The sequence below is a fragment of the Salmo salar genome, chromosome ssa24 (genome assembly GCF_905237065.1).
Source record: "Salmo salar chromosome ssa24, Ssal_v3.1, whole genome shotgun sequence".
NCBI classification, from domain to species: domain Eukaryota; kingdom Metazoa; phylum Chordata; class Actinopteri; order Salmoniformes; family Salmonidae; genus Salmo; species Salmo salar.
The window spans coordinates 6,356,234-6,381,500 of NC_059465.1; the positions used below are offsets into that span (position 1 = coordinate 6,356,234).

Sequence of the window (25,267 nt, forward strand, 5' to 3'; positions counted from 1 at the left end):
AAACAAGCAGATGAGGTAGTGTAACTCCTAGCCTCTCTCTGGTGTTCCCAGTGGCTGTATGGTTCCTAGCCAGCGTTGTTCCTCTGGATTCATGGATAGGCTCATGGGCTTTCCCTCCACTACTCCACTGGAGCCCAGAGTCAGTCAGTGTCTATTACAAAATCAACCCATTAATATCTTCTCTATTCACAAGCCTGATTTTCCCCTTCTGCAGAATCAACACAATTCTATGCGCTGAAATACCGCAGGTAGCAAGGCAAACAAAATACCTCTGTACACTATATGATGACGGACAAGAAATGTGTTTCTTTTCAGGTTGATAAATATTGAGATTCGTCGAGCGGCTGGGTCATGGGTAGACAAGTGATTGACATAATTTCCAGTAGGAAGGAAGAGTTTGGTTTTGGAAAGGGTTAGGGGTGAGCTGGGGGGGAATGCTGAGGGGTTGCCAGAGTAAAGTTGATTCAGTGTAGGATGTAACCAGGACTTTTAGATGAGTGGACCCTCCACAGACTGACTGAGAGGAAGGGGAGGGAGACAGAAAGAGTAGGAGGAAGACCGAAAGGGAGAGAGAAATAGAAGCAGAGATGTGGGAGAGAAGAGGGTAGTGAGAAAGAAAGTGAGAATAGGGAGGTGGGAGAGACATGGAGGGAGAAAGACGAAGTAGGATGAAAGGAGTGAGGTAGAGAGAGAAGGAGAAAGAGAGCTGAGTGACAGTAGAGTAAACCTGGACAGGGAGAGAGAACACAGCTCAATAGCCAAAGCAAAGCTAGCCGGGAGAGGTTACCCAAAATAGTTTAACTGGTTTAGACCAGTTTCATCAAGAAGCCAGAGTTCAATGTAAAACAGTGAAAATGTGTCTAGAAAAACACCCCTTTCTTGGTTTGTCAGCTAGATAATATCAGTTCCCTTGACAACTGACATGACAAATGTGCCATATGGTCACTGCCGATTCTTATCAGCTCCTCATAAAAAATGTAACGAAGGGCATGAATATTTACTCTGTTTAATTTATCTATTGCTATTCAGTGCTGACCGCCTGGATACTCAGCAGTGGCTCTTCCTGAGGGCAGCCTCTGAGTGCATGCGAGGCTAGCAAACACACCTTGATGAAAATTGCAGAGGTCTGAGGTTCGCCCGAGACGTCAATGGAATCCACCTCAATCAGCGAGTGAATCGATGGCACACACTCACATTTGCCTAGGCGCTAATTGGCGGCAGTAAAAATTCACCAGGAAGCATACTTTACCTCCGAGGGGAAATGGAGACAGGAGAAATAGCTCATTTGTAGCGAGCAGACCAGAGACATTAAAAATCACTGTCATTCTACGGCCAACAGCCAAATTATTTATGTATTTCCTTGCCAGGGTTAATGCAACAGAAGACTAACCACACATATTGAGAGAATTGTATTTCTTTATGAGGAAGAAATAGAGAAGCACTTGACCTGAACAGTGAAAAAAACCTAAGTACTATAGAAAATGTCTGACTCTTCGGCTCCTGACAGAGCCTCTGTCAAGCAGAGGAGGCTGGTTGGAGGAGTTATAGGAGGACGGTCTAATGGCTGAAATGAACGTAAGGATTCTCACGTTGTTTCCATATGTTTGGTATGCCTTTACAATGAGCCCGTCCTCCTATAGCTCCTCTCACCAGCCTCCTCTGCTGTGAAGTCAATATCATCGGTAAACTGAAATTAAAGTGAGTCTCTAAACCACCTCCACACAGTGAACAACACTAAGATATATCAATGGCATGGACAATTACAGAGGTGGTGTGAAGAGTTCTCTCTCTGTCTTTAATGACATGGATGCTAGAGAGAGAGAGCTAGGAGGGCATGGAGGGCAGGGCTTTAGCGCCACTGGGAAACAAGCAAGAACCAATTAGTTTCCTGAACAGGGTTTGTCTGATAAGAGGAGGAGAAGAAGTGAGGGATGTGCAAGAAGAAGTGTAAGAAGAGGTGATATAAGGGAGAGGTGAGGCCAACAACGCTCTTTTAGGAAATTAGCTTCTGAACCTCACAATCGCAGGGTAATTTGTAGACTGGCCACACATTCTAAACAACTTTCTACCCAAAGAACCACAATTGTGACAGACAGCCATGTAAATTAAAAAATGACATGAGCTACGTGACTAAGATTCAGATAATAATAGTAATTGTTTGAAGAATAAAACCACAAACATATTGCATCCTCATCTAAACAAATTAAAAAACAACAAATTAACAAAATACCTTTTAAAAAAACAATGCATTTTTAGCCAATCACAGATGATTTCGCAGCAGAACCAAAATAGCTGTCAACTCAGGCTGTCCGTTTGAATTAAGACAGGAAGCCGTCATCTCAGGGAGAGTTTTCCCTTCCTGTTTGACATTAGCTTCCCCGTTTCATCCTCCGACATGAAACAAACACCTTGAACAGCGAAAGGAACACTCGAAAGGGACAATATCCTCCTCTTGATCGTCAAAGATGGGGGACATATTGAATGACAGCTTTTAGCGCTTTGAGAACGTCACCAGCGTGCTGGGAGGCAAGCTGACGCCTCATCTCAGATGCGCGGCTGCTATGATGCTAACAAAGTGCTGACCTTGAAATCACAAGTTTCCCTGCAATGAGACAGAGACTGGTTGATTCAGATATGAGCGAACTGCTGAATATTCACAGTATCAAGGTGTCACTCTCTGAGGAATTGAAAATCTACTTGGGTTCTGCTTTATTTTATAGTCCGATTTGATGCTGAGGAGGAGAACACTTCATGTAGCACGAGTTAAAGATTCATTTCAAATTTCACTTAATGGTTCTTTCTTCTATCAAGCAGAGAGTAGAAATATGACAGAAACACGAGACAAAAGAGAGAGAGAAAGAGAGAGCGCTTTAAGTAGTAGTGTTTTATTCATCTGTATGTAAATCCAGTCGTTTACTGATTGCTTTAACAAATCAGGGATCAAGAGTGCCAACATCAAGCAGAGAAAAAGAAAGTTAATGTTGAGATTACAACAACAACAACGAAGAAAAAAAAATGGTCGGGGAACGAGGACTCGATCTGAAGTCAACAAGTCCTGACAAGGGATGTGTTCCTAATTGTCTCTAATCTCTATGTTTCTGTAAAAATATTACAGTGCTACTTCATATCCTAAGTTCAGAACACTACTAGTGTATACAGTCGAGTGACGGCATCTAAAAAAAAAATATTCCAGTTGGTTATCACCATAGAAAAATACCCTGGTTATTTGCTTAATGAACATACCATTGACAGATGAGGAACAGATGAGGAACGAGAGAGAGAGAGCGAGAGAGAGAGAGAGAGCTCACCTATTATTTCCATAAAGGGCATGATTATACGTTCTGAGCCAGTATCTTAGATCCTATTGCTAACAAAGATATACTGTAAATGCATGGCTACACAACTGATACTGAAAATATATGCTCAAACAAAACCAATATTGGGCTAAGTATAATCCTATAGTAGAGTATACATACTGTGGAAATCACTACATTCTCATACAGCCGAGCACAATCCCAAAACCATTGATTATTACACCATACTAATGGTACAGTATACAACATCATCTTCAACTGAGAGAAAGAGAAAAAAACGATATCAGAGAAAGACATTACAAGTTCTGACCCATCTACGTTCATTTTTTTCTTACCTTTTTTTTAACATTAAGAACAAGTACAGACATCTTCAAGACAATGTTTCTGTCAGAAGAGTTGAAGTATTGAACCTTTCTTCAGCCAGGTAAGTCATTGTTAAACAGATAGCATTTTACAATGATGACTTTAAAGTGTAGGTTTCCATCAGTGAAAGTAGAGAGTTTCTCTGATTTACTCGTGTTCAGTGCTGAGAAACTACTCCTTGGGAACATGCTGAGCCATTCGGGATAGGCTGACTTTGCCCCTGACCACTGGTCCAGAGTCAGATATTGATTCATCTCCCTGATGGTTAAGGTTGGGATAAGGGGTAGGATCATCTGATCCTAGATCTGCGAAAGCAACTTCTATGTTGAGCCCACTGTGTACTGTGACAGTAACAATGATAAGGGATGGCATTCAATGAAACCTGAACTGCACAAACCAATATCCAACACTGCTCCTGTGCCACACAAATGTCCGTCAACTGTGTGAATGACATTTACTAGATGAAACAAGAGCATATTAAGATTTGGAATGAAAATATACATTTTAGTGAGCTGGAACAATATTTCCTTGATGTTCTTCCGTGCAGCTGGATTGAATCTCTCAACTGTACCATTTTATCAGGGAGCCATAGCTATGGTCCATCAGATGGGAACCTCATATTAGGTCGGGAGTTTACCCTGCCCATTTGAGCTCACCAGGAAAAACTAGCCTATATCTTGGACCTGGAGTTTTTCCTGATCGGGTCACATGGTCAGAGAACCCTCAGGTCCTTAGAAACACGACACGCGCATGAACATCCAACAGAAAAGGTAGAAACACGTCCAGTATGAAACAGTATGAAACAACAAGTGATCAAAACATGTAGCCCTAATGGTCAACGAGACCAGAGTATAATGTTTTTAACATGTTATGAACAATGTTTCCTTGTTTTCAGTCGCTTCTCCATATCCTCAAGTCTGCTACTGCATCCAGACTGGAGTTAGGGGGAAATGTAAGGCTCACAAAACTGCCAGCACAGCGAAAGTCAACTCTCAAAACGACACCCTATCACCATGTACTATAGCACTAGTTTTGACTACAGCCACATAGGGCTCTGGTCAAAAGAAGTGCACTATGGGCAATAGAGTTCTTTGATACACAAGCCTAAGACAGAGGTATACAGTGATGTACAGTATGATTTGTGTATGACTTATGACTGACTAAAAAAATACATCTACAAAAATAAAAACAACCCAAAACTACAGGCATCTTTCCAGAAGGTGAAAATGTGGATCAACCAGTTTGTTTAAATGAATGAGTGTGACGGTATTACTAAGTGTAGTAGTATGTTCGAAGTAAACATAATTGGCCATGTGGTGCGTTTTCACTTTGACTGTGCACACGCCTATGTCAGTGTGTGCGTGTGTGTGCCAATGTATACGCATGCGTGTGTGTGTGTAGGGGGGGGGGCGCTACAGCAGTGGCTATGAGGCGTTGGATGTGTTGGGGCTCCAGCCCATCTGATAGGCTCTCTCCAGGGTTCTCTTGCAGTCCTGCATCACCGTACTGAACACGATGTGAGGGTACTGAACCACCAGCCTCTCCACAGTCTCCTCGTTCACCTGCAAACACAACAGCAGAATACAAGACGCATTAAAGGCACAATATGTTACTTTTTGTAGTAAGACGGCTGGTTATATTATCGACGACTGAGGTGGCAGAGGACTAGACGCCATGATTCGCGTTAATCAAACCACATTTGTCTGTTCTCTTACGGTTGAGCCTTGATTGCCAAGGAGGCAGTTGTGGCCTGACAGCCCAGTCCACCTGAGGCTTTAGTGTCTGGTGGTTAAGCAGCAGAGCATATCTGTCTAAATGATCTCATGAGAGAACCAGAGGACGAGGAGAGAGAGAGAAAGAAAGAAAATAAGAGTTCTCAGATAGAGAGAGACAGAGAGAGTTCACAGAAAGAAACAGACTGAAAGAGAGTGGGCGTAGAGACGGAAGACAAGCGTCTTCTTCTAATTAGTCCTCTTCATGCTCTAAAGGACAAGGGAATAACAAGTAGTCAAGCACCTTCCCAGTGGTTCCATCATGCAGGGTGTCACAGCTAGGCTGAGCCAGGCTGACAGTGAGCAGGCCTAGGAGGGCCCAGGAGACCACAGGGGTGAAGGATGTTAACCACAACCCACCCAGGCCAGAACCCACCCTGCTGGTGTCTCACTCTGGCATCAGGACACTGTCTAAAGGAAATATGTGTAAACACACACACACTTCCATGAGAAGAAATACGCACACGCACTCACACAAAACGTGTTTGCCTGGTCCGTAGCACTGCTGGTTTTTATCCTTCCCCTCCAATCAGGGTCTGATTCTTACATAGGGACACCAGGTGAGTGGAATCTCTGGACTGGATCATCAATGACATTCAGAGGGTTGCCAAATTCCAGTTACTTTCCCAGAATTCCCAGGTTTTCCAGAAATTCCGGTGGGAAGATTCCCGGAATCAGGAGGGAATAAGCCGAAATCCGGAATCCTCCAACCAGGATTTCTGGAAAATTGATGGAAGCAACCCTAGACATTCATCAACCAACTATCAGAGAAAAAAGGAAACCAGCAGTGTGAAACGAAGACTGGTTTTGACTCCTCACTGGTCTAGAAAAATAATAGCAAAGGAAGAAGTGAAGATTCTGATGTGTTGTAGAGCAGGGGGTTCTCAACCTTTTTTCCCTCAGGGCCCCCTTTTTCACATTAGCAAAATGTCACTCCACCCCCTCCCTTTTTAATATTGTTTATTGAGATATTATCTACACAATCTATATTATCTACACCACCTGTATTATCAACACCACCAAAACATAGATTTTGTTTCATTTGAGAGTGGCCAAGGAAAATGTTGATGATTCCACGTAGTTTAACAAGACAAACGACACATTTTAGGTTGGCTATTAAATTATGATAATAATAACAACAATAACAAGAAATAAGGAAAATAAAGCCATGACCTGATTTCCCCAAATGTTATTCCATTACCAAATATGTTTTATTATTATAATATAATTTATATGAACCCTCAATTTAAATATACAGTAGCAGTCAAAAGTTTGGACACAACCACTCATTCAAGGGTTTTTCTTTATTTTTACTATTTTCTACATTGTAGAATATAGTGAAGACATCAAAACTATGAAATAACACACATGGAATCATGTAGTAAACAAAAATAGCTTTGCACACTGTTGGCATACTCTCAACCAGCTTCACCTGGAATGCTTTTCCAACTGTCTTGAAGGAGTTCCCACATATGCTTGCTGAGCACTTGCGGTCCAACTGCAGCCGAAATAGGTGTGTCCAAACTTTTGACTGGTACTGTATTCTCTTTTACAGAAGGTGAATAGATCAATTGATAGCAACAGAGTCACACATTTGGCTCTATTATAACAAACCTAAAACAATGTTAAATATAAGTGCTGGTGGTAGCGCTATAGGTCCAGGGTTGCGTCAGAAACAATTTTGCTATTTTCACAGCTGTTATTAAAAGGGCTGTGTTCTGGTGAGTAAAGTTGTATGTAGAGGGCTTGGCTACTCACTGGCCAATCAAGGCGTTCCTTAATACACATTCTGTAAGTTATTGACAGTCTTTGCGTTTCAGTTGGGGGAAAATAATACTCTCATCCAAGTCCATTGTGGATTGATTTTACAGTTTATTAAATAGCATAGGCTACAATAACGAGTGATAGCAAAAAACATCCAGTGTTTACGCAATATGTTTGGAGTGTTGACAGTCAACATTGTTGTAATTCGCGTCAACGACTAAAGGCCTTGATGCAGCACACTTCTCCTCAAATAGAAAATACTAGGCTCCTGTAAATTGTATTGTATGTGTGAAGCACGTTCTCAATGACAAAGATATTGCCTAGGCCTACCGTTGACATGATGTTATAGGACAGACATATTTGAATAGCCTATGTTAGGAAGTTAGATACAAGCCAAATGGAGCACTGCAGGTAGGTCTATGTGAATTGTGAATAATGCACGCAAAATTATGTCGGAAAAAGCCTCACGAGTAGACCATTTAAAGTACCTTTTATAGATAGGCTAATGCACGGCCAGGATGAGAAAGACACCCGACGTATTGCTGTTGAACCAGCTTTCATTATTGTAGGGTAAGGGTTTTTAATCAAATGAAATCAAACGAAACAGAAAACAAGAAAATTGTACCAGGAAAATAACTTGCATGTTTCTAAATGTCACAGGATTTTCATCGTTTTTTAAAAAAAATTTTTTTTTACGCACATCCAAAATAATAACAGGAACTGACAAAAATAATGTATTAACCTACATAGATAAAAAGCGGATGTACGCTCACTTTTGATGCTGGGCCAAACTTGATCATTTAAGAAAGCTTTGGTGACAAATATTCAAATTAAAGAAAATACGAGGTTTACGGGCACAAAAGGCACATCTATCTTGTTTCATGTGCATAATAGCGTCACGGCTGGATAGGCTGCGCTTCCTCTGTGAAAATCCGTGCCACAACCAACCGAGTTACATTGAAGACCAGCTTTCGGTTGGTCTTAAATATCCCCACCAGAGCATACTGAAATTGGCACTTCGGCGCAGGTTTTTAAGGACACACTTCAGATATTGCCTCCCCTCCCACCTCAGCGCAAGCGAGCTCATAAAACAGGTGAATTACCAATCCCGGCACCAGGGTTTGAAAGCTTCCCCTGGCAGAATTCTCCCCCCCTTCGCGAGAACGCGCACGCACTCAATTCTTCATTGCTGCGACTTGCTTTCTAGTTGAGATTTCTGATCACGTTAGGCTGCGTTTCATTTTATTTTTTATGTCGGTTTGATCGCGGTGGAGGGACTAGTAATATCTGAAGTTTTCGGTTGGCTATTTGTTTCAAGTGTATTAGTCTATAAATAAATCTCTTAGCCAAAATTCGCCATCTCTCCCATGTCTTATTCGACTAGTAGTTGTTCTGAAATGTTTATTGCTTGCCTACATTTTACTCCCTCCTCTATGTTTAATATAACACACATACATGAATTATTCATTTCGGTTGCCTATCCTGACGTGAAGTTTGTTCAGAAATCTCAACTAGCAAGCAAGTTGCAGCAATGAAGAATTGAGTGCATGCGTGTTCATGCAAAGGGGGGGGGGGGGATTCTGGCAGGGGGGAGCTCTTCGGCACGACACCGGCTTTCCCAGGTCGAAATTGCAAACAACTACGCTGGCTTAACGGCAGCCGAAAATAGAACCCATTGTATAAGATTACATCTCAAGCAAAGTCCGATTTCCTTGCCTCCTCAAATTCGCTTTTGAATGACAGAGACAAGCCAAAGATATCCATGTATCAGAGATACGTCTTTGTCGGGCACTTTACCCCTTTGTTTCTAGCCTAAAGCATTGTGGATTTATGCGTCGTTATAGATCGGTATATACAATTACGAATTCGTAAAAAAATTAAAATGACCCCTTAAATAAAGGAAGGTCCCGTGCCCTCCCCAGGTGACCCCTAGGTTGGGAACGCCTGTTGTAGAGGCTCATTAGAGAAGTAAATGACAAGCCTTTGATTGCTTTGATAACATATTATGTATGCTATATTGTACTGAGGAGAATAGAACGATTCCCCCACCAAACTCGTTAATCAGGCCTTAATTACAATTACGAGGGATCTAAAAAATGGGCCTGTCAATGTGATGGGAGGCCATTACCTTCATTAATGCTAATTTAGTGCAGCGCTGTGTGCAGCGTAAACACGCTTGACACAAAATGGCTCCCAATCAAAGCGCTGAATCATCCGCTAATTGCTAGTTGCTGCAACAATAAAACTATTTAAGCCGTAACACTACCACTGTTTGATGTGTGTGTGAAAGTATTTCAATGACCTGTGTTGTTCTGTTCAGATGATTGGTTTGTTTTGGTCTTGTTCTTTCATGCCTGTTCTATCTTTTGACAGTTTTTCCCTGTTACTCAGAACCAATTAATACACATTGGAAAAAATTGAAAGGAAATAAGTTAACTCAGGATATTTATTTAGATTTATTCCGTTTGTGAGAAGTTTGAGTCAAAAACTTCTTGAATTTTTACAAATGCCATATAAAGGCTTATTTCCATGGGAGGTTTTGAGATCCTGCCACTGATGATGTGGACATTACCTTTATACAGCAAAGAATGTATAAAGGTAAAACATTGTTATTAAATAATGAATATACCTGATCTGACGCACTAAAAACCAATACAATTACAAGTTCAAAAACAAAGGGAAAAGGATAAAGCAAAGTGATGCATGAAATATGAATTACTGCATCATTACAATCTTAGAGGATTTATGCCTGTCTTTTTTCAAAATAAATAAATCCAATCTCCTGTACCATCCTGAGTCCTTCACTGTCCCTTATAAAACAAAGCCGTGCCCTTTCCAAGACATGATGACATCACCACACCTGCTTGGTATTTACAGCCATCGCACGCACGCACGCACGCACGCACGCACGCACACACACACACACACACACACACACACACACACACACACACACACACACACACACACACACACACACACACACACACACACACACACACACACACACACACACACTCTTTGTATTGTGAGCCAGAGTCTATGTAAAGACATGAAGGTCACTACTCAGCACTTTGTGTCTGGGGGTGTTTTCACCAAACCCTGATGTACTATTCTGAAAGAGACCCGTATGAAACTGTAGAGCCATAGTATGATAGAGCATATCGCAACAGGCTGGTGCTTTTCATCTTACACAGAGATCTGAGATGGCAGCCACACATATCTGGAGCCAGGCCTATACTTAGGATATTTTCCCCCAGTTTAACTTCAAAGATGCAGTTCCTGTGGATCTGAGGGGATCCTAATGTTGTCTGACATGACAAAGTGCTGTTGTCAGAGAGAAAGAGAGAGAGACCGAGACAGAGAGTAAGAGAGAGAGAACGAGACACACACAGACACACACAGAGGGAGGACAAAGACAATCCTTTCCAATACCCTATTAAAACCCACCTCTTTCATTTGGACAAAACAGATGCAACTCTTAATCAGTAACAGAAACTCAAGTGAAAACGTTGAGTGAAAACGTTGGGTAAATCACTTCCATTTCAAGTAAAGACTAGGATCTGTAAAATGAAGTCTAATCTCTTTTCCTGAATGAGTGTTCCTCAGACACCATGTCCCATCTATCTGTGATTTAGAGCTCAATAGTGTCTGTGTATCGACAACTGTTCCTTGGCGTTGCACTTCAGCCATCGTTCAGGTTAGCAGTGACTGGCCGGTAGTAAAGGTGACCTTTCAGAGAGTGCTGCCTTGCTGCTCTCCCTTTTACTGCCAGGGGTTTTAAGAGCCACTCTCACATGCAAATGTATTCCATCACCATGTAAAATATACATTTACCGCCTGCACCGGGCCTTTCGTGAGTAACCACGTCACTAAAACACCTCGTAAAGATGACAAACGCTGGCGTGGCGCACGGTGGCACCGTGACGTCCATGGGAAAAAGGGGCTCGTAAATCGATAATCAGATACACAAGCAAAAGATGCATATCAAGGGGACAAGGACGAAGAGCCGCCCGGTTGCCAGTCTTTTCCCCCTAATGTTGTTGTTGTTATTGTTGTCATGGGTGGGCTAAAGCAAACACAGACCTGGCAACATGGAGTGATCCTGAGTCTAAGGGAAAATATGAGAAACAATTGTGGTGGATAAGGAAAGGAGTAAATGAATACCTGGCATATGTTCTCTGGGACTCAATTTAAACAGAGAGAACATGGAACTCATGTTCCCAGATAAAAGTTTTAAAACACAAATCACCTCAGTGCAGTAAAACAGGTCAGATATCCAGAAGGAGAATGAGTATTTAGATGAAGGTGAAATGGAGTTTAATTTACCCAAATGTGCACTCAATCAGAAATGGACTACAACTCAAAACATCCTTCCATTTGTACTGTTCATTATGCTCTCTCTGTAAACATCAAAAGAGACAAACACAGCCAACACCAAAGCCTCTTTCCACTCCCATCCACAGAGTGCATCACTCACCCACTAAATACATTTGGGGGACAATGTTTCAATGTTTCAAAGGGCAGTTTAAGCAGCTGAGGAATGCTGTGCCTCAGATATCTCAGTAAAAGCAAGTTTAATAAACAGGCTGGATTTAAACAGGCTGGATTTATAGTGGCCCTAAAAGTGCCTGCAGGAAAAGCTGCGGTTGTAAAGTTCCTAAACGAGTGACTGGACGGACAGCAGATACTTCTCTGGCTCTGATAAGAGCTCTGAGGAGAGGGGAGGAGGAAGGAGGGAGTAGAAAGGAGAGGAGAACAGGGCGGAAGGCAACGAGTGTGAACAGAACAGGCATGGTTGTGAATGGCACATAAAGGGGGCATAACATGCTATGAAAAAGAGTGGGTATGTCGCAAGCAGATTGTCTTCAAACAGTATTCACACCCCTTGACTTTTTCCACATTTCGTTGTGTTACAGCCTGAATTTAAAATTGATTAAATTGAGATGTGTCACTGGCCTACACACAATACCCCATAATGTAAAAGTGGAATTATGTTTGAAGAAATGTTTACAAATGAATAACAAATTAAAAGCTGGAATCTCTTGAGTCAATAAGCATTCAACCCCTTTGTTATGGCAAGCCTAAATAAGTTCAGGAGTTAACATTTGCTTAACAACAAAATCTATGGCAAGACGTTAAAATGGTTGTCTAGCAATAATTAACAACCAACTTGACAGAGCTTGAAAAAAAAACAAATTTTGCAAAGCTCTTAGAAACGTACCCAGAAAGACTCACAGCTAAAATCGCTGCCAAAAGTGATTCAAACATGTAATGACTCGGGTGTGAAATCTTTATATAAATTTGATATTTCTGTATTTCATTTTCAACACATTTCCTAACATTTCTAAAAACATGTTTCTGCTCTGTCATGATTGGGTATTGTGTGTAGATGGGTGAGACATTATTTTTAAAATTCAGGCTGTAACACTACAAAAGTGTAATAAGTCAAGGCGTATGAATACTTTCTGACGGGACTGCAATTCTGTAGCAGCTGGTACCTAAAGAGAAACCAGTCCAGGTCTGGTTCTCGTTACCAGATTACATCCCTGAGCAATGACTCATTGAATTTCTCTCTCTCTCACACACACACACACACACACACACACACACACACACACACACACACACACACACACACACACACACACACACACACACACACACACACACACACACACACACAGTGCCAGAGGTAAAGCCCTGTGGGTCAGCACGGGGTTGGATCAGCTATGTTCGTAAACCCTCCACTCCATCATGTGTGACAAACAGAACATAGGGAATGTGTTCAGGGCAACCCCAATTTCTCCCAGCATGCCTAGATTATTTTTTTATCTACACAGGGAAGGAGGCATTTCCTGACCCCAGAGGGCAGAGACTGGCCCAGAGAAATAGATGGCTTCAACATCACTGAACACTACTAAAGAAAAGATCCTCTCTTAGTTTTATATATTTAAGAGTCAAACACCACAGGCACACACACTCCTACGGAAGATAGTGAATTGGTACCATCATTAAATAAATGGTCAACTAACTTATAATAGAACATTATAATAGAATAATAGCTTTAGTGTTTACAACACAGGAAACGCTCCTTTCAACCTCAACGCACACACTGGAAAAGCACTGGAAAACATGCAGGGGATTTCCCTTAATCAGAAGTAATATCACTTATATCAAATCAAACTACTTGTGTAAAATAAGTTCTGGTCCTGTCATTAAGTAACATCTATATCATTTGTCATATGTTGTACTCAGGCGTAATAAGACTACATCGGGATTGTATGTACTGTCCCCATGCCAATACTGGAGCTGAGTGGTTTATACTGAACAAAAATATAAACGCAACAATTTCAACGTTTTTACTGAGTTACAGACCATATAAGGAAATCAGTCAATTGAAATAAATGAATTAGGCCCTAATCTATGGATTTCACATGACTGGGAATACAGATATGCATCTGAAAAACGGTATCCCGTGCATTCAAATTGCCATCGATAACATGCAATTAGGTTAGATGTTCTTAGCTTATGCCTGCCTATGCCATAACCCCACAACATTTCAGAGAAATACACTTTTTGTGCGTATAGGCCCTAAATAACAGATGTATCTAATGAAGTATCTATCTATCTATCTATCTATCTATCTATCTATCTATCTATCTATCTATCTATCTATCTATCTATCTATCTATCTATCTATCTATCTATCTATCTATCTATCTATCTATCTATCTATCTATCTATCTAGAAGAAACATGAAGATGTGCATTGGAGAAACATTTTTTTTAAATCCTTTCATCAAAAGGGACAGTAGTCACATTGGTATTCTAAACATGTCACAGCTCTTGAAACTCCTTTCTGATCCAGCTCTGTAGAGCCAGTGTACATTGGTTTTCCACATAGACTAGTATGGGTCAGAGTAAGGCAAACCTAAAAGACCTGTTGACTGATGTAGGCTTCACTTGATCTCAACAGGCTGATCTTGCTTTTTTCCTGAGACGGGAAGAGATATAGTACAGTACCGTACAGCACACACGGCGGGGCACACACACACACACACACACACACACACACACACACACACACACACACACACACACACACACACCCTCATGGACGCACAAATCTCCGGAAGCAAGCAGGAACAGATTCCAGAGCAGCTTACTGGAGCCCGAGACATGAGGAATTCCATAAGGAAAGTGACAACAGGGCTATTGTGTTGAGGTTACAGTAGCCCAGAAAACGGCCCCTTTAACTGCCCCTGGAATCAACACAAGGACACCCTGACCCTGTCCCTTTAAAGGGACAACGTATTCTGAGATCTGTGACTGAGATGTAAAGCACTACATCTCTCGGTACACATCTCATGTGGTTCTGTTAACCTCCTCTGACTGGAGGGTAAATGCTGCAGGATGGGAGGAGGAGAGGAGTACAGGGGGAGGAGAAGAGGAGAAAAAAGGGGGGGGAGGATGGGAGGCTATTTTATCAAACGGAATAAAAGAAACTGAGCAGAATCCAAAACTTACACAACCTTGGTTGGTCTTGACTAGAAAAGAAAGAGAGAAGGAAAGAGAGAGCGAGATTGAAAGTGAGAGAGCGAGAGAGACAGAGAGAGGGAGTGAAAGTGAGAGAGCTAGAGAGAGCGAGAGAGACAGAGAGAGAGAGTGAAAGTGAGAGCGCTAGAGCGAGAGAGCTAAAAGAGCATACACCAGTGTGTGTGTCTGCCTCCATACTTTCACATTGAAGGGCACAGATGAGATTCCTTTCACATCGTTAGTGGACTATCTCCGTCTTTCACTCTTTTACCCTCTACCTCACTCTTGCTTTCTCCGCCACTTTCACTCGCTCCTGCCCTTTAAAAGTGAGATGAAGAGATGATGAGGAGGAGGGGGGGGTTCAGTTAAGACCGCCGATCAATACCCCTTCACACGGTGGCCTGAGATTTAAGATTACACCACTGACCACACACGGCAAATGACTCCATCACTTGGTGAACTTTGACCTTCAAGCCTAACCAAAGAGGAAAAGAGAGAACCAAGGCAGGGGGAGAGACAGAAGGAATGACAAGTCAATGTAATGATATCTTACCGACTTAGCTCTGATATTTTAGACCTTAGAAAAATAATCATACCATTTTCAGAACATTAATATACTAGTGTACATTATAGGAAAAGGTCAAGTAGGAAGTGGTCATTCTAGTAAAGTCCTTTCATTTCAGTTCCCAAACATATACCATGTCATGATTCTTACTTCCTTCAATCTGAACTTAAAACTCTGTATGTAATAACAAGAACTGGCCAATAGGCTTGTTAGACCTCAAAATCTCTTTTCTGAAAAACTTCTTGAAACTTTACACATAATTCATCCTTTTCTCCGAGCCCAGAGTCTAGTCCCTCAACAATTACTGTAGTGTTTGTGTCTGCAAATTGCTCTGAATATCTGTCTCTAGTCATAACAGAGGTATGCATCAGCCAAGCATCCATATTGATTATGATGCCTGTGGTTTTAACAAGGTCCATGTGGTCCCTCAATGGGAGAACACCATGCATCGCTCTGTCCCCCTCTTCCTCTCTTGGCCATTAATATAACTCATTATGCTTGCGACCAGTGTTACTTGAGAGCAATGTCATTATTTTCCCGGTCCTGGTTCACGCTGATTCAGTGAGTTTGCCGTCGTTCTGTTTCAGCACCAGAGATATTTGTTTTCCTTCTAACTAAGGAGAGGAGAGGTACAGTAAAGCTGTGTAAAAATATTCTAATAAAAACATTCCTATTAGGAACACATGGATGGAATCCCTCAGATGGTACATCAACAGTCTTGGGTGTGTTGGTTGGCTGTGAAATCACGGGCGCCTGTTTGATTTGATGGCTAGTCAAAGCAGTTGTGAATGTTATTGCTAAAGGAGACAGACTTTGCAACGTTGCAACAACAACAAAAAAGTCCATTAAACATTGTGTGTTACTCAACTGCAAAATACACAAGGGGCTGGGAAGTAGTAATGCGAAGGTTGACTCATAACCCGCAGTCCCTGCGGTTATATCTGCGGGGCAGGCGGGTTTAGGGTCATGAAATAGTGTGGATGAAGGGCGGGTGGGTGGCAGGCAGGCGGGTTGAATAAAGAGATAACAATGCATAAAACATTTGCAATTCATATCTATAGGCTACATTTAGGTTTTTCTTTCAATTCTATCTGGCTTTAGGGCTCCCGAGTGGCGCAGTGGTCTAAGGCACTGCATCTCAGTGCAAGAGGCGTCACTATAGTACCTGGTTCGATTCCAGGCTGTATCACATCCAGCCGTGATTGGGAGTTCCATAGGGCGGCGCACAATTGGCCCAGCGTCGTCCGGGTTTGGCCGGGGTAGGCCGTCATTGTAAATAAGATTTTGTTCTTAACTGACTTGCCTAGTTAAATAAAAAGTTCAATAAAAAATGTAAATTCGAAATTTAGTGCGTAGCCTAAGCTTTAAGACCTAACTGTAGTATCAAATACACAGTAATTGCCAAATGCTTTTGGGAACTTGGGCAGAAAAGTTAACGTAGATCCACTGTGGCAAAAAGGACAATGTCAGAGTTGAATTAAATAGAGAGGCGCTATACAAATTTGACAGTCACAAAATTGGGACTTCAAAATGGCACGTCAAGGGAACTGTACTGTTCAGATGGGTTAAATGGAATAGTAGGCTACATGAAATCTGGACACTGACTATAGTTCTATGACCTCTCACATAGCCTAATATAATATTAACTCCTGTAGAATTAAGCATTTCTTAGAGTAAAATTATACACCAAATCTACATTTTGATTCAGGAACAGGAGAGGTGAAATATAATTTCTTTCTTTCAGCATCTTGAGAGTATGAATGTACAGTTAGGGACCATGTGTAAAGGTGATATCTTGATTAGCATCATACAAGCTGATAGTATTTCAATCACATAAAACATGCATCCAAGCTGAACTGAAATCTTAATGAAATACATTTTGGGTCATTTTAACAGCTTTTAATTTCCCAAAAACTGGTCATTTTGATAAATGTACAAAAAATATTCCCTGTTTTTTTTGTTTTGTTATTGCATTTTCTCTCCGGTCTCTAGACGTCTTTAAAAACATAAGAGAAGTACATTCACACCAGTTGACTTTTTCCACATTTAAAATTGATTAAATTGAGATTTTGTGTCACTGGCCTACACACAATACCTCATAATGTCAAAGTGGAATTATGTTTGTAGAAATGTTTGCTAATTAATAAAAACTTTAAAGCTGAAATGTCTTGAGTCAATACGTATTCAATCCCTTTGCTATGGCAAGCCTAAACATTTGCTTAACAAGTCACATAATAAGATGCATGGACTCAGTGTGCAATAATAGTGTTTAACATGATTTTTGAATGACTACCTCATCTCTGTACCCACACATACAATTATCTGTAAGGTCCCTCAGCCGGGCAATGAATTTCAAACACTGATTCAACCACAAAGACCAGGGAGGTTTTCCAATACCTCGCAAAGGCAGTTATTGGTAGATTGGTAAAAATAAAGAAATAAGACATTGAATATCCCTTTGAGCATGGTGAAGTTATTAATTACACTTTGGATGGTGTATCAATATACCCAGTCACTACAAAGATACAGGCGTCCTTCCTAACTCAGTTACCGGAGAGAAAGAAAACCGCTCAGGGATTTCACAATGAGGCCAATGGTGACTTTAAAACAGTTACAGAGTTTAATGGCTGTGATAGGAGATAACTGAGGGTGGATCAACAAGATTGTAGCTACTCCACAATACTAACATACATGACAGAGTGAAAAGAAGAAAACCTGTACAGAATTACAACTATACCAAAACATGTATCCTGTTTGCAATAAGGCACTAATGTAAAATGTGCAAAAATGTGGCAAAGAAATTAACTTTATGTCCTTGGGGCAAATCCAACACAACACATATTTCTTCAAGCATGGTGGTGGCTGCATCATGTTATGGGTATGCTTGTCATCTGCAAGGACTAGGGAGTTTTTTGTTTAGGATAAAACGAAACGGAATAGAGCTAAGCACAGGAAAAGTCCTTGAGGAAAACCTGGTTCAGTCTGCTTTCCAAAAGACACTGGGAGACAAATGCACCATTCATTAGCACAATACCCTAAAACACAAGGCCAAATATACATGAGTTGCTTAACAAGACGACATAGAATGTTCCCAAGTGGCCTAGTTACAGATTTGACTTAAACCAGCTTGACAATCTATGGCAAGACTTGAAAATGGCTGTCTAGCTGTGATCAACAACCAACTTGACAGAGTTTAAATTATTTTTCTAAGAATAATCCAGGTGTGCAAAATTCTTATAGACCCAGAAAGACTCACAGCTGTAATAGCTGCCAAATATGATCTAACAGGGGTGTGAATACTTATGTAAATTAGATATTTAAATCTATTGAATTTATTTTAAATTCAGGCTGTAACCCAACAAAATGTGGAATAAGTCAAAGGGTATGAAAACTTTCAGAAGGCACCGTTTCTAATTATAGACAATTTGACTAACAAATCGCCTTCAACATTTCGGAAATGATCAGCAGAAACATAGACCTATCTGAAAAGGCCTGTTAAAAAATGTTGTTCGCCGAGGCCTCCCGAGTGGCGCAGTGGTCTAAGGCACTGCATCGCAGTGCTAGATGTGCCACTAGAGATTCTGAGTTTGAGTCCAGGCTCTGTCGCAGCCAGCTGCGACCGGGAGACCCATGGAGCGGCGCACAATTGGCCCAGCGTCGTCCGTGTTAGGGGAGGGTTTGGCCGGCAGGGATGTCCTTGTCCCATCGTGCACTAGCGACTCCTGTGGCGGCCCGGGCGCAGTGCACGCTGACACGGTCGCCAGGTGTACGGTGTTTCCTTCAACACATTGGTGCGGCTGGCTTCCGGATTAGGTGGGTATTGTGTCAAGAAGCAGTGCGGCTTGGTTGGGTTGTGTTTCGGAGGACGCACGGCTCTCGACCTTCGCCTCTCCCGAGTCCGTACGGGAGTTGCAGCGATGAGACAAGACTGTAACTACCAATTGGAGACCACGAAATTGGGGAGAAAAAGGGTCAAATAAAAAAGGGTCAAATTCCACTCGCCATCTCTCACTGTACAGCACATTTTCTATCGGACAACTAGCGGATTAGGATCGGGAGCGGTCCTCAGATTTTCACTTTATCACATAGTCAGGTGGTTGCGGATGGGTTATTAGCAATTGCAGGTGGGTGCGGGTGAACAAACAGCTGACCCGCACATCACTACTGGGAAGTTTAGTATTTTGTTTTGAGACTATTTAACTAGCTTTAACTAGCTTGTCCTTCAAGAAAAATCCAGCATGTTCAATTTTAGTAGATTAGTAAGACATAAATAGTGCTGGGGCAGAACTGTCATTCCAGTGAGGACTGGCCATGTGAAGAGCCTGCTGTTCTGAGGAGCATACTCTGACATATGGGCTACTTGTGGCTAAAATGGATCTGTTTCTCTGAAGATAAAAGGAAGACACTTCTCCAGTCTTTCAGCTCCCTACTTCAAAGCCTGGCAGGCAGACAGTTTAAAGATGACAAAATGAAATTATTTGATTATTTTGGGTGAGTTTGGATCAATAGCATTCTTTTTCTCCCTGTCAGGCCGTGGAGGTTTGGCCCTAAGGGCAGCGGGTTAATGAGTGGAATCAGGCAGAACGCGCCATTCCCCAGACCCTAGGGGTGTTTAATCTCAATGCCCCATTCTAAACTGTGTTAACAGCAAATAGCACAAATTCCACTCAGGGACAGTAACTCCACACATCTATTTTATAGTACACATGCATACACACTCCACACAAGACATAAAGGGAGACATACACAAAGGGAGACAGAGACCGACAGACAGACACATGCGTAATACATTTTTACATCGTCGAAACTACAATTCTAAATTTGGATCACAATTTGAATCGACTTTGAGTGGATAAACAAGCGAGAACCTTCATTGTGGTTGAAGTCAACTTTTCCCCCCAGCTAAACCCAGATCCTAGCAAAGCAGAGTCACGCCCAGTTCCCAGACTATAAAACCCATCCAGTGAGGAAGTGTGATAATATAAAAGTGTAACGGTCAATCCTTCACATCCCCGGCACCATGGGCACCATATGGTCCCTGTTAACAGTCCTGTGAATTCTACACAGTCTGGGTTCTAGGACTGGTCCACACTGTGAGGCTATGGACACACACACACACACACACACACACGCACACACATACAAATTAACATCCCCCCCATGTTCTGACACTTCCAAACAAATCCACACAAGGCAAGCCAAGGAAAAGCCGTGGCTAAGTCCTGCGCTCCCTCCCTCCGTGTGTCAAGGTTATCACCCAAGTGTGTATTTGTGTAAAAGAGATGGGGGCCTGCATCTCAAATGGCACCCCATTTCCTATATAGTCCACTACTTTTGACCAGAGCCTTATAGGCCCTGGTCAAAAGTAGTGGTCTATATAGGGTATAGGGTTCCATTTGAGATCGCGGCCTCTGACACCTCGCTCTTTCCAGGGAGGGAGAGGAAACCAGTGACGTGAACACAATCGCTTCCTCTCATTCAAACTGTAACCATGTACCATGTCTGCTAGTAGCAGCACAGCTATGGATGACAACAATCTAATAGGGGATGCTAGTAGCTAACTGGAGGCAGAATCGGTGACTTGCACTTTCTCTCCCTAGAAACAAACTGGACTTCATTAGACGAAGACGAAAGAACATGACGAGCGAAGCCAACCAATCAGGGACGAGCACCCTGTGCCCCATGTGGATCAATACAAACTAATCAAGATCTTCCTGCAAACACATTTTTTGAGCCTTGCCAAATAAGATTCTTCATAAAAGAGAAATTCATCTTGCTCTCTCTCCAACCCTCATCTCTCAAGGGTAGACCAGAAGGCCTCCAAACGACACAATGAAAAGACCGTAATAAACTCATCCAGATGAGGACATGGCTCTCAACAGACTGCTATATTTTATCCAGAGCTAATACAGTATAATACAATATCTGGAGCGCACTCTGAGCCTCGTGCCCAGCTGATCCTGAAGGACATGTCATATCAAACTGAACTGAGTCACCATGGCAGCGGGACTATATAAGTGGCCCTGGCCCTAACTAAGCAGCCCAGAGCCCGTGTTTTACCATGCTGATGTCTCTACTGCTATCGCCACTGACCTCACACTGCTGTGAATGACTAGTCTTAGGGATAGAGGGATGGGGCGAGAGAAGAAGAGAGGGATGAGAGAGATCAACATTGGTTGTGAGGAAATATAGTTTAGAGGCACTGCTCTTTTCTAAAGGGAGGGATACAGGAGAGATGGAGACATTTAGCGAGAGAGAGAGAGCCATCGACCGGTTAGAGAGAGAGAGAGAGAGAGAGAGAGAGAGAGAGCCATCACCAGTTAGAGAGAGAGAGAGAGAGCCATCACCAGTTAGAGAGAGAGAGAGCCATCACCAGTTAGAGAGAGAGAGAGAGCCATCACCAGTTAGAGAGAGAGAGAGCCATCGACCGGTTAGAGAGAGAGAGAGAGAGAGAGAGAGAGCCATCACCAGTTAGAGAGAGAGAGAGAGCCATCACCAGTTAGAGAGAGAGAGAGCCATCACCAGTTAGAGAGAGAGAGAGAGCCATCACCAGTTAGAGAGAGAGAGAGAGCCATCACCAGTTAGAGAGAGAGAGAGAAGAGAGAGCCATCGACCGGTTAGAGAGAGAGAGAGAGAGAGAGAGAGAGAGAGAGAGCCATCACCAGTTAGAGAGAGAGAGAGAGAGCCATCACCAGTTAGAGAGAGAGAGAGAAGCCATCACCAGTTAGAGAGAGAGAGAGAGCCATCACCAGTTAGAGAGAGAGAGAGACCATCACCAGTTAGAGAGAGAGAGAGAGAGAGAGAGAGAGAGAGAGAGAGAGAGAGAGAGAGAGCCATCACCAGTTAGAGAGAGAGAGAGAGCCATCACCAGTTAGAGAGAGAGAGAGCCATCACCAGTTAGAGAGAGAGAGAGAGCCATCACCAGTTAGAGAGAGAGAGAGAGCCATCACCAGTTAGAGAGAGAGAGAGAGCCATCACCAGTTAGAGAGAGAGAGAGAGAGAGAGAGAGAGAGAGACATCACCAGTTAGAGAGAGAGAGAGAGAGCCATCACCAGTTAGAGAGAGAGAGAGCCATCACCAGTTAGAGAGAGAGAGAGAGAGAGAGAGCCATCACCAGTTAGAGAGAGAGAGAGCCATCACCAGTTAGAGAGAGAGAGAGAGCCATCACCAGTTAGAGAGAGAGAGAGCCATCACCAGTTAGAGAGAGAGAGAGCCATCACCAGTTAGAGAGAGAGAGAGCCATCACCAGTTAGAGAGAGAGAGAGACATCACCAGTTAGAGAGAGAGAGAGACATCACCAGTTAGAGAGAGAGAGAGACATCACCAGTTAGAGAGAGAGCGAGAGCCATCACCAGTTAGAGAGAGAGCGAGAGCCATCACCAGTTAGAGAGAGAGAGAGAGAGAGAGAGAGACATCACCAGTTAGAGAGAGAGCCATCACCAGTTAGAGAGAGAGCGAGAGCCATCACCAGTTAGAGAGAGAGAGAGGCATCACCAGTTAGAGAGAGAGAGAGCCATCACCAGTTAGAGAGAGAGAGAGAGCCATCACCAGTTAGAGAGAGAGAGAGAGAGAGAGAGAGAGAGAGACATCACCAGTTAGAGAGAGAGAGAGCCATCACCAGTTAGAGAGAATCTACTAAAAATCTACTAAAAAAATATTAGATAACAACAAATTCCATCCCTTCTAGACAATGTCACTGTAATAGTGAAGGTGTAAACTTGGCAGTAGAAAACCTAAACAGTATATTTGACCTCTCAGCTTCTTTATCAAATCTAAAAATGTCAAGCAGACAACCTAAGAAAATTAACATCAATGACAAATGGTTTCATGAAGAATTCAAAAACCTAAGAAAGAAATTGAGAAACCTATCCCTAACAAAAACATAGAGACCGAGAAATCCTGATCCTTCACTATGGTGAAACACTAAAACAATACAGAAATACACTATGGAAAAAGAAGGAACAGCACGTTAGAAATCAGCTCAATATAAATAAAGAATCCATAGAATCTAACCACTTCCGGGAAAATTGGAAAACAAACAACAACACGAAGGAGGAGGATGTCTTCCAAAACGAAGATGTATGGATAAACCACTTATCCAGTCTTTTTGGCTCTATTTCAAAGACAAACAGCAAAAATATATACATGATCAAATACAAATGTTAGAATCAACTATTAAAGACTACCAGAACCCACTGGATTCTCCAACTACATTGAATGAACTACAGGACAAAATACAAACCCTTCAACTCAAAAAGGACTGTGGGGCTGATGGTATCCTAAATGAAACAGCGATCTTGGGAAAATCCTCTGCATTATCATTAACAACAGACTCGTACATTTCCTCAGCGAAAACAAATGTCAAATTGGCTTTTTACCAAATTAGACCACATATTCACCCTAACTGACAAACAAACCAAAACAAAGGCAAAGTCTTCTCATGCTTTGTTAATTTCAAAACATCTTTTGACTCAATTTGGCATGAGGGTCTGCTATACAAATTGATGGAAAGTGTTGTTGGGGGAAAAAACATACGACATTTTAAAAGCCATGTACACAAACAACAAGTGTGAGGTTAAATTTGGCAAAAAACACACATTTCTTTCCACAGGGCTGGGGGGTGAGACAGGGATGCAGCTTAAGGCCCACCCTCTTCAAAATATATATAAAAAAAATTGGCGAGGGCACTAGAACAGTCTGCAGCACCCGGCCTCACTCTACTAGAATCTGAAGTCAAATGTCTACTGTTTGCTGATGATCTGGTGCTTCTGTCCCCAACCAAGGAGGGCCTACAGTAGCACCTAGATATTCTGCACAGATTCTGTCAGACCTGGGCCGTGACAGTAAATCTCAGGAAGACATAAATAGTGTTCCAAAAAAGGTCCAGTTGTCAGGACCACAAATACAAATTCCATCTAGACACCGTTGCCCTAGAGCACACAAAAAACTATACATTCCTCAGCCTAAACATCAGCGCCAAAGGTAACTTTCACAAAGCTATGAACGATCTGAGAGACAATGCAAGAAGGGCCTGGAGAAGAGCCCCCTAAGCAAGCTGCTCCTGGGGCTCTGTTTACAAACACAAACAGACCCCACAGAGCCCCAGGACAGCAACACAAGTAGACCCAACCAAATCATGAGAAAACAAAAAGATAATTACTTGACATATTGGAGAGAATTTACAACAAAAAAACTGAGCAAACTAGAATGCTAAACACACAAAAAAAACGTCCTCTCACTGTCAACTGCGTTTATTTTCAGCAAACTTAACATGTGTAAATATTTGTATGAACATTCAACAACTGAGACATAAACTGAACAAGTTCCACAGACAGAAATTGAATAATGTGTCCCTGAACAAAAGGGGGGGGGGTCAAAATCTAAAGTAACAGTCAGTATCTGGTGTAGCCACAAGCTGCATTAAGTACTGCAGTGCATCTCCTCCTCATGGACTGCACCAGATTTGCTAGTTCTCACTGTGAGATGTTACCCCACTCTTCCACCAAGGCACCTACAAGTTCCCAGACATTTCTGGGGGGAATGGCCCTAGCTCTCACTCTCCGATTCAACAGGTTCCAGACGTGCTCAATGGGATTGAGATCCGGGCTCTTCGCTGGCCATGGCAGAACACTGACATTCCTGTCTTGCAGGAAATCATGCACAGAATGAGCAGTATGGCTGGTGGCATTGACATGCTGGAGGGTCATGTCAGGATGAACCTGCAGGAAGGGTACCACATGAGGGAGGAGGATGTCTTCCCTGTAACGCACAGCGTTGAGATTGCCTGAAATGACAACAAGCTCAGTCTGATGATGCTGTGACACACCGCCCCAGACCATGACGGTCCCTCCACCTTCAAATCGATCCCGAAACAGAGTACAGGCCTCGGTGTAACGCTCATTCCTTCGACGATAAACGCAAATCCGACCATCACCCCTGGTGAGATAAAAC

At 42.4% G+C, this 25,267-nt stretch overlaps 1 protein-coding gene across 2 annotated transcripts in view; it reads right to left on the reverse strand.

Moving 5' to 3' along the window:
- Positions 1 to 2,869: 2,869 nt before the first annotated feature.
- The window catches only part of LOC106585190 (F-box and leucine-rich repeat protein 17), a 316,982-nt gene continuing 294,584 nt past the window's right edge, over positions 2,870 to 25,267 (reverse strand). For both annotated transcript variants that reach the window (XM_014171122.2, XM_014171124.2), the window contains one exon: positions 2,870 to 5,239. In XM_014171122.2, coding sequence (XP_014026597.1) covers positions 5,102 to 5,239 — 138 coding nt within the window. In that variant the 3' untranslated portion in view covers positions 2,870 to 5,101. The remainder of the gene's footprint in view (positions 5,240 to 25,267) is intronic.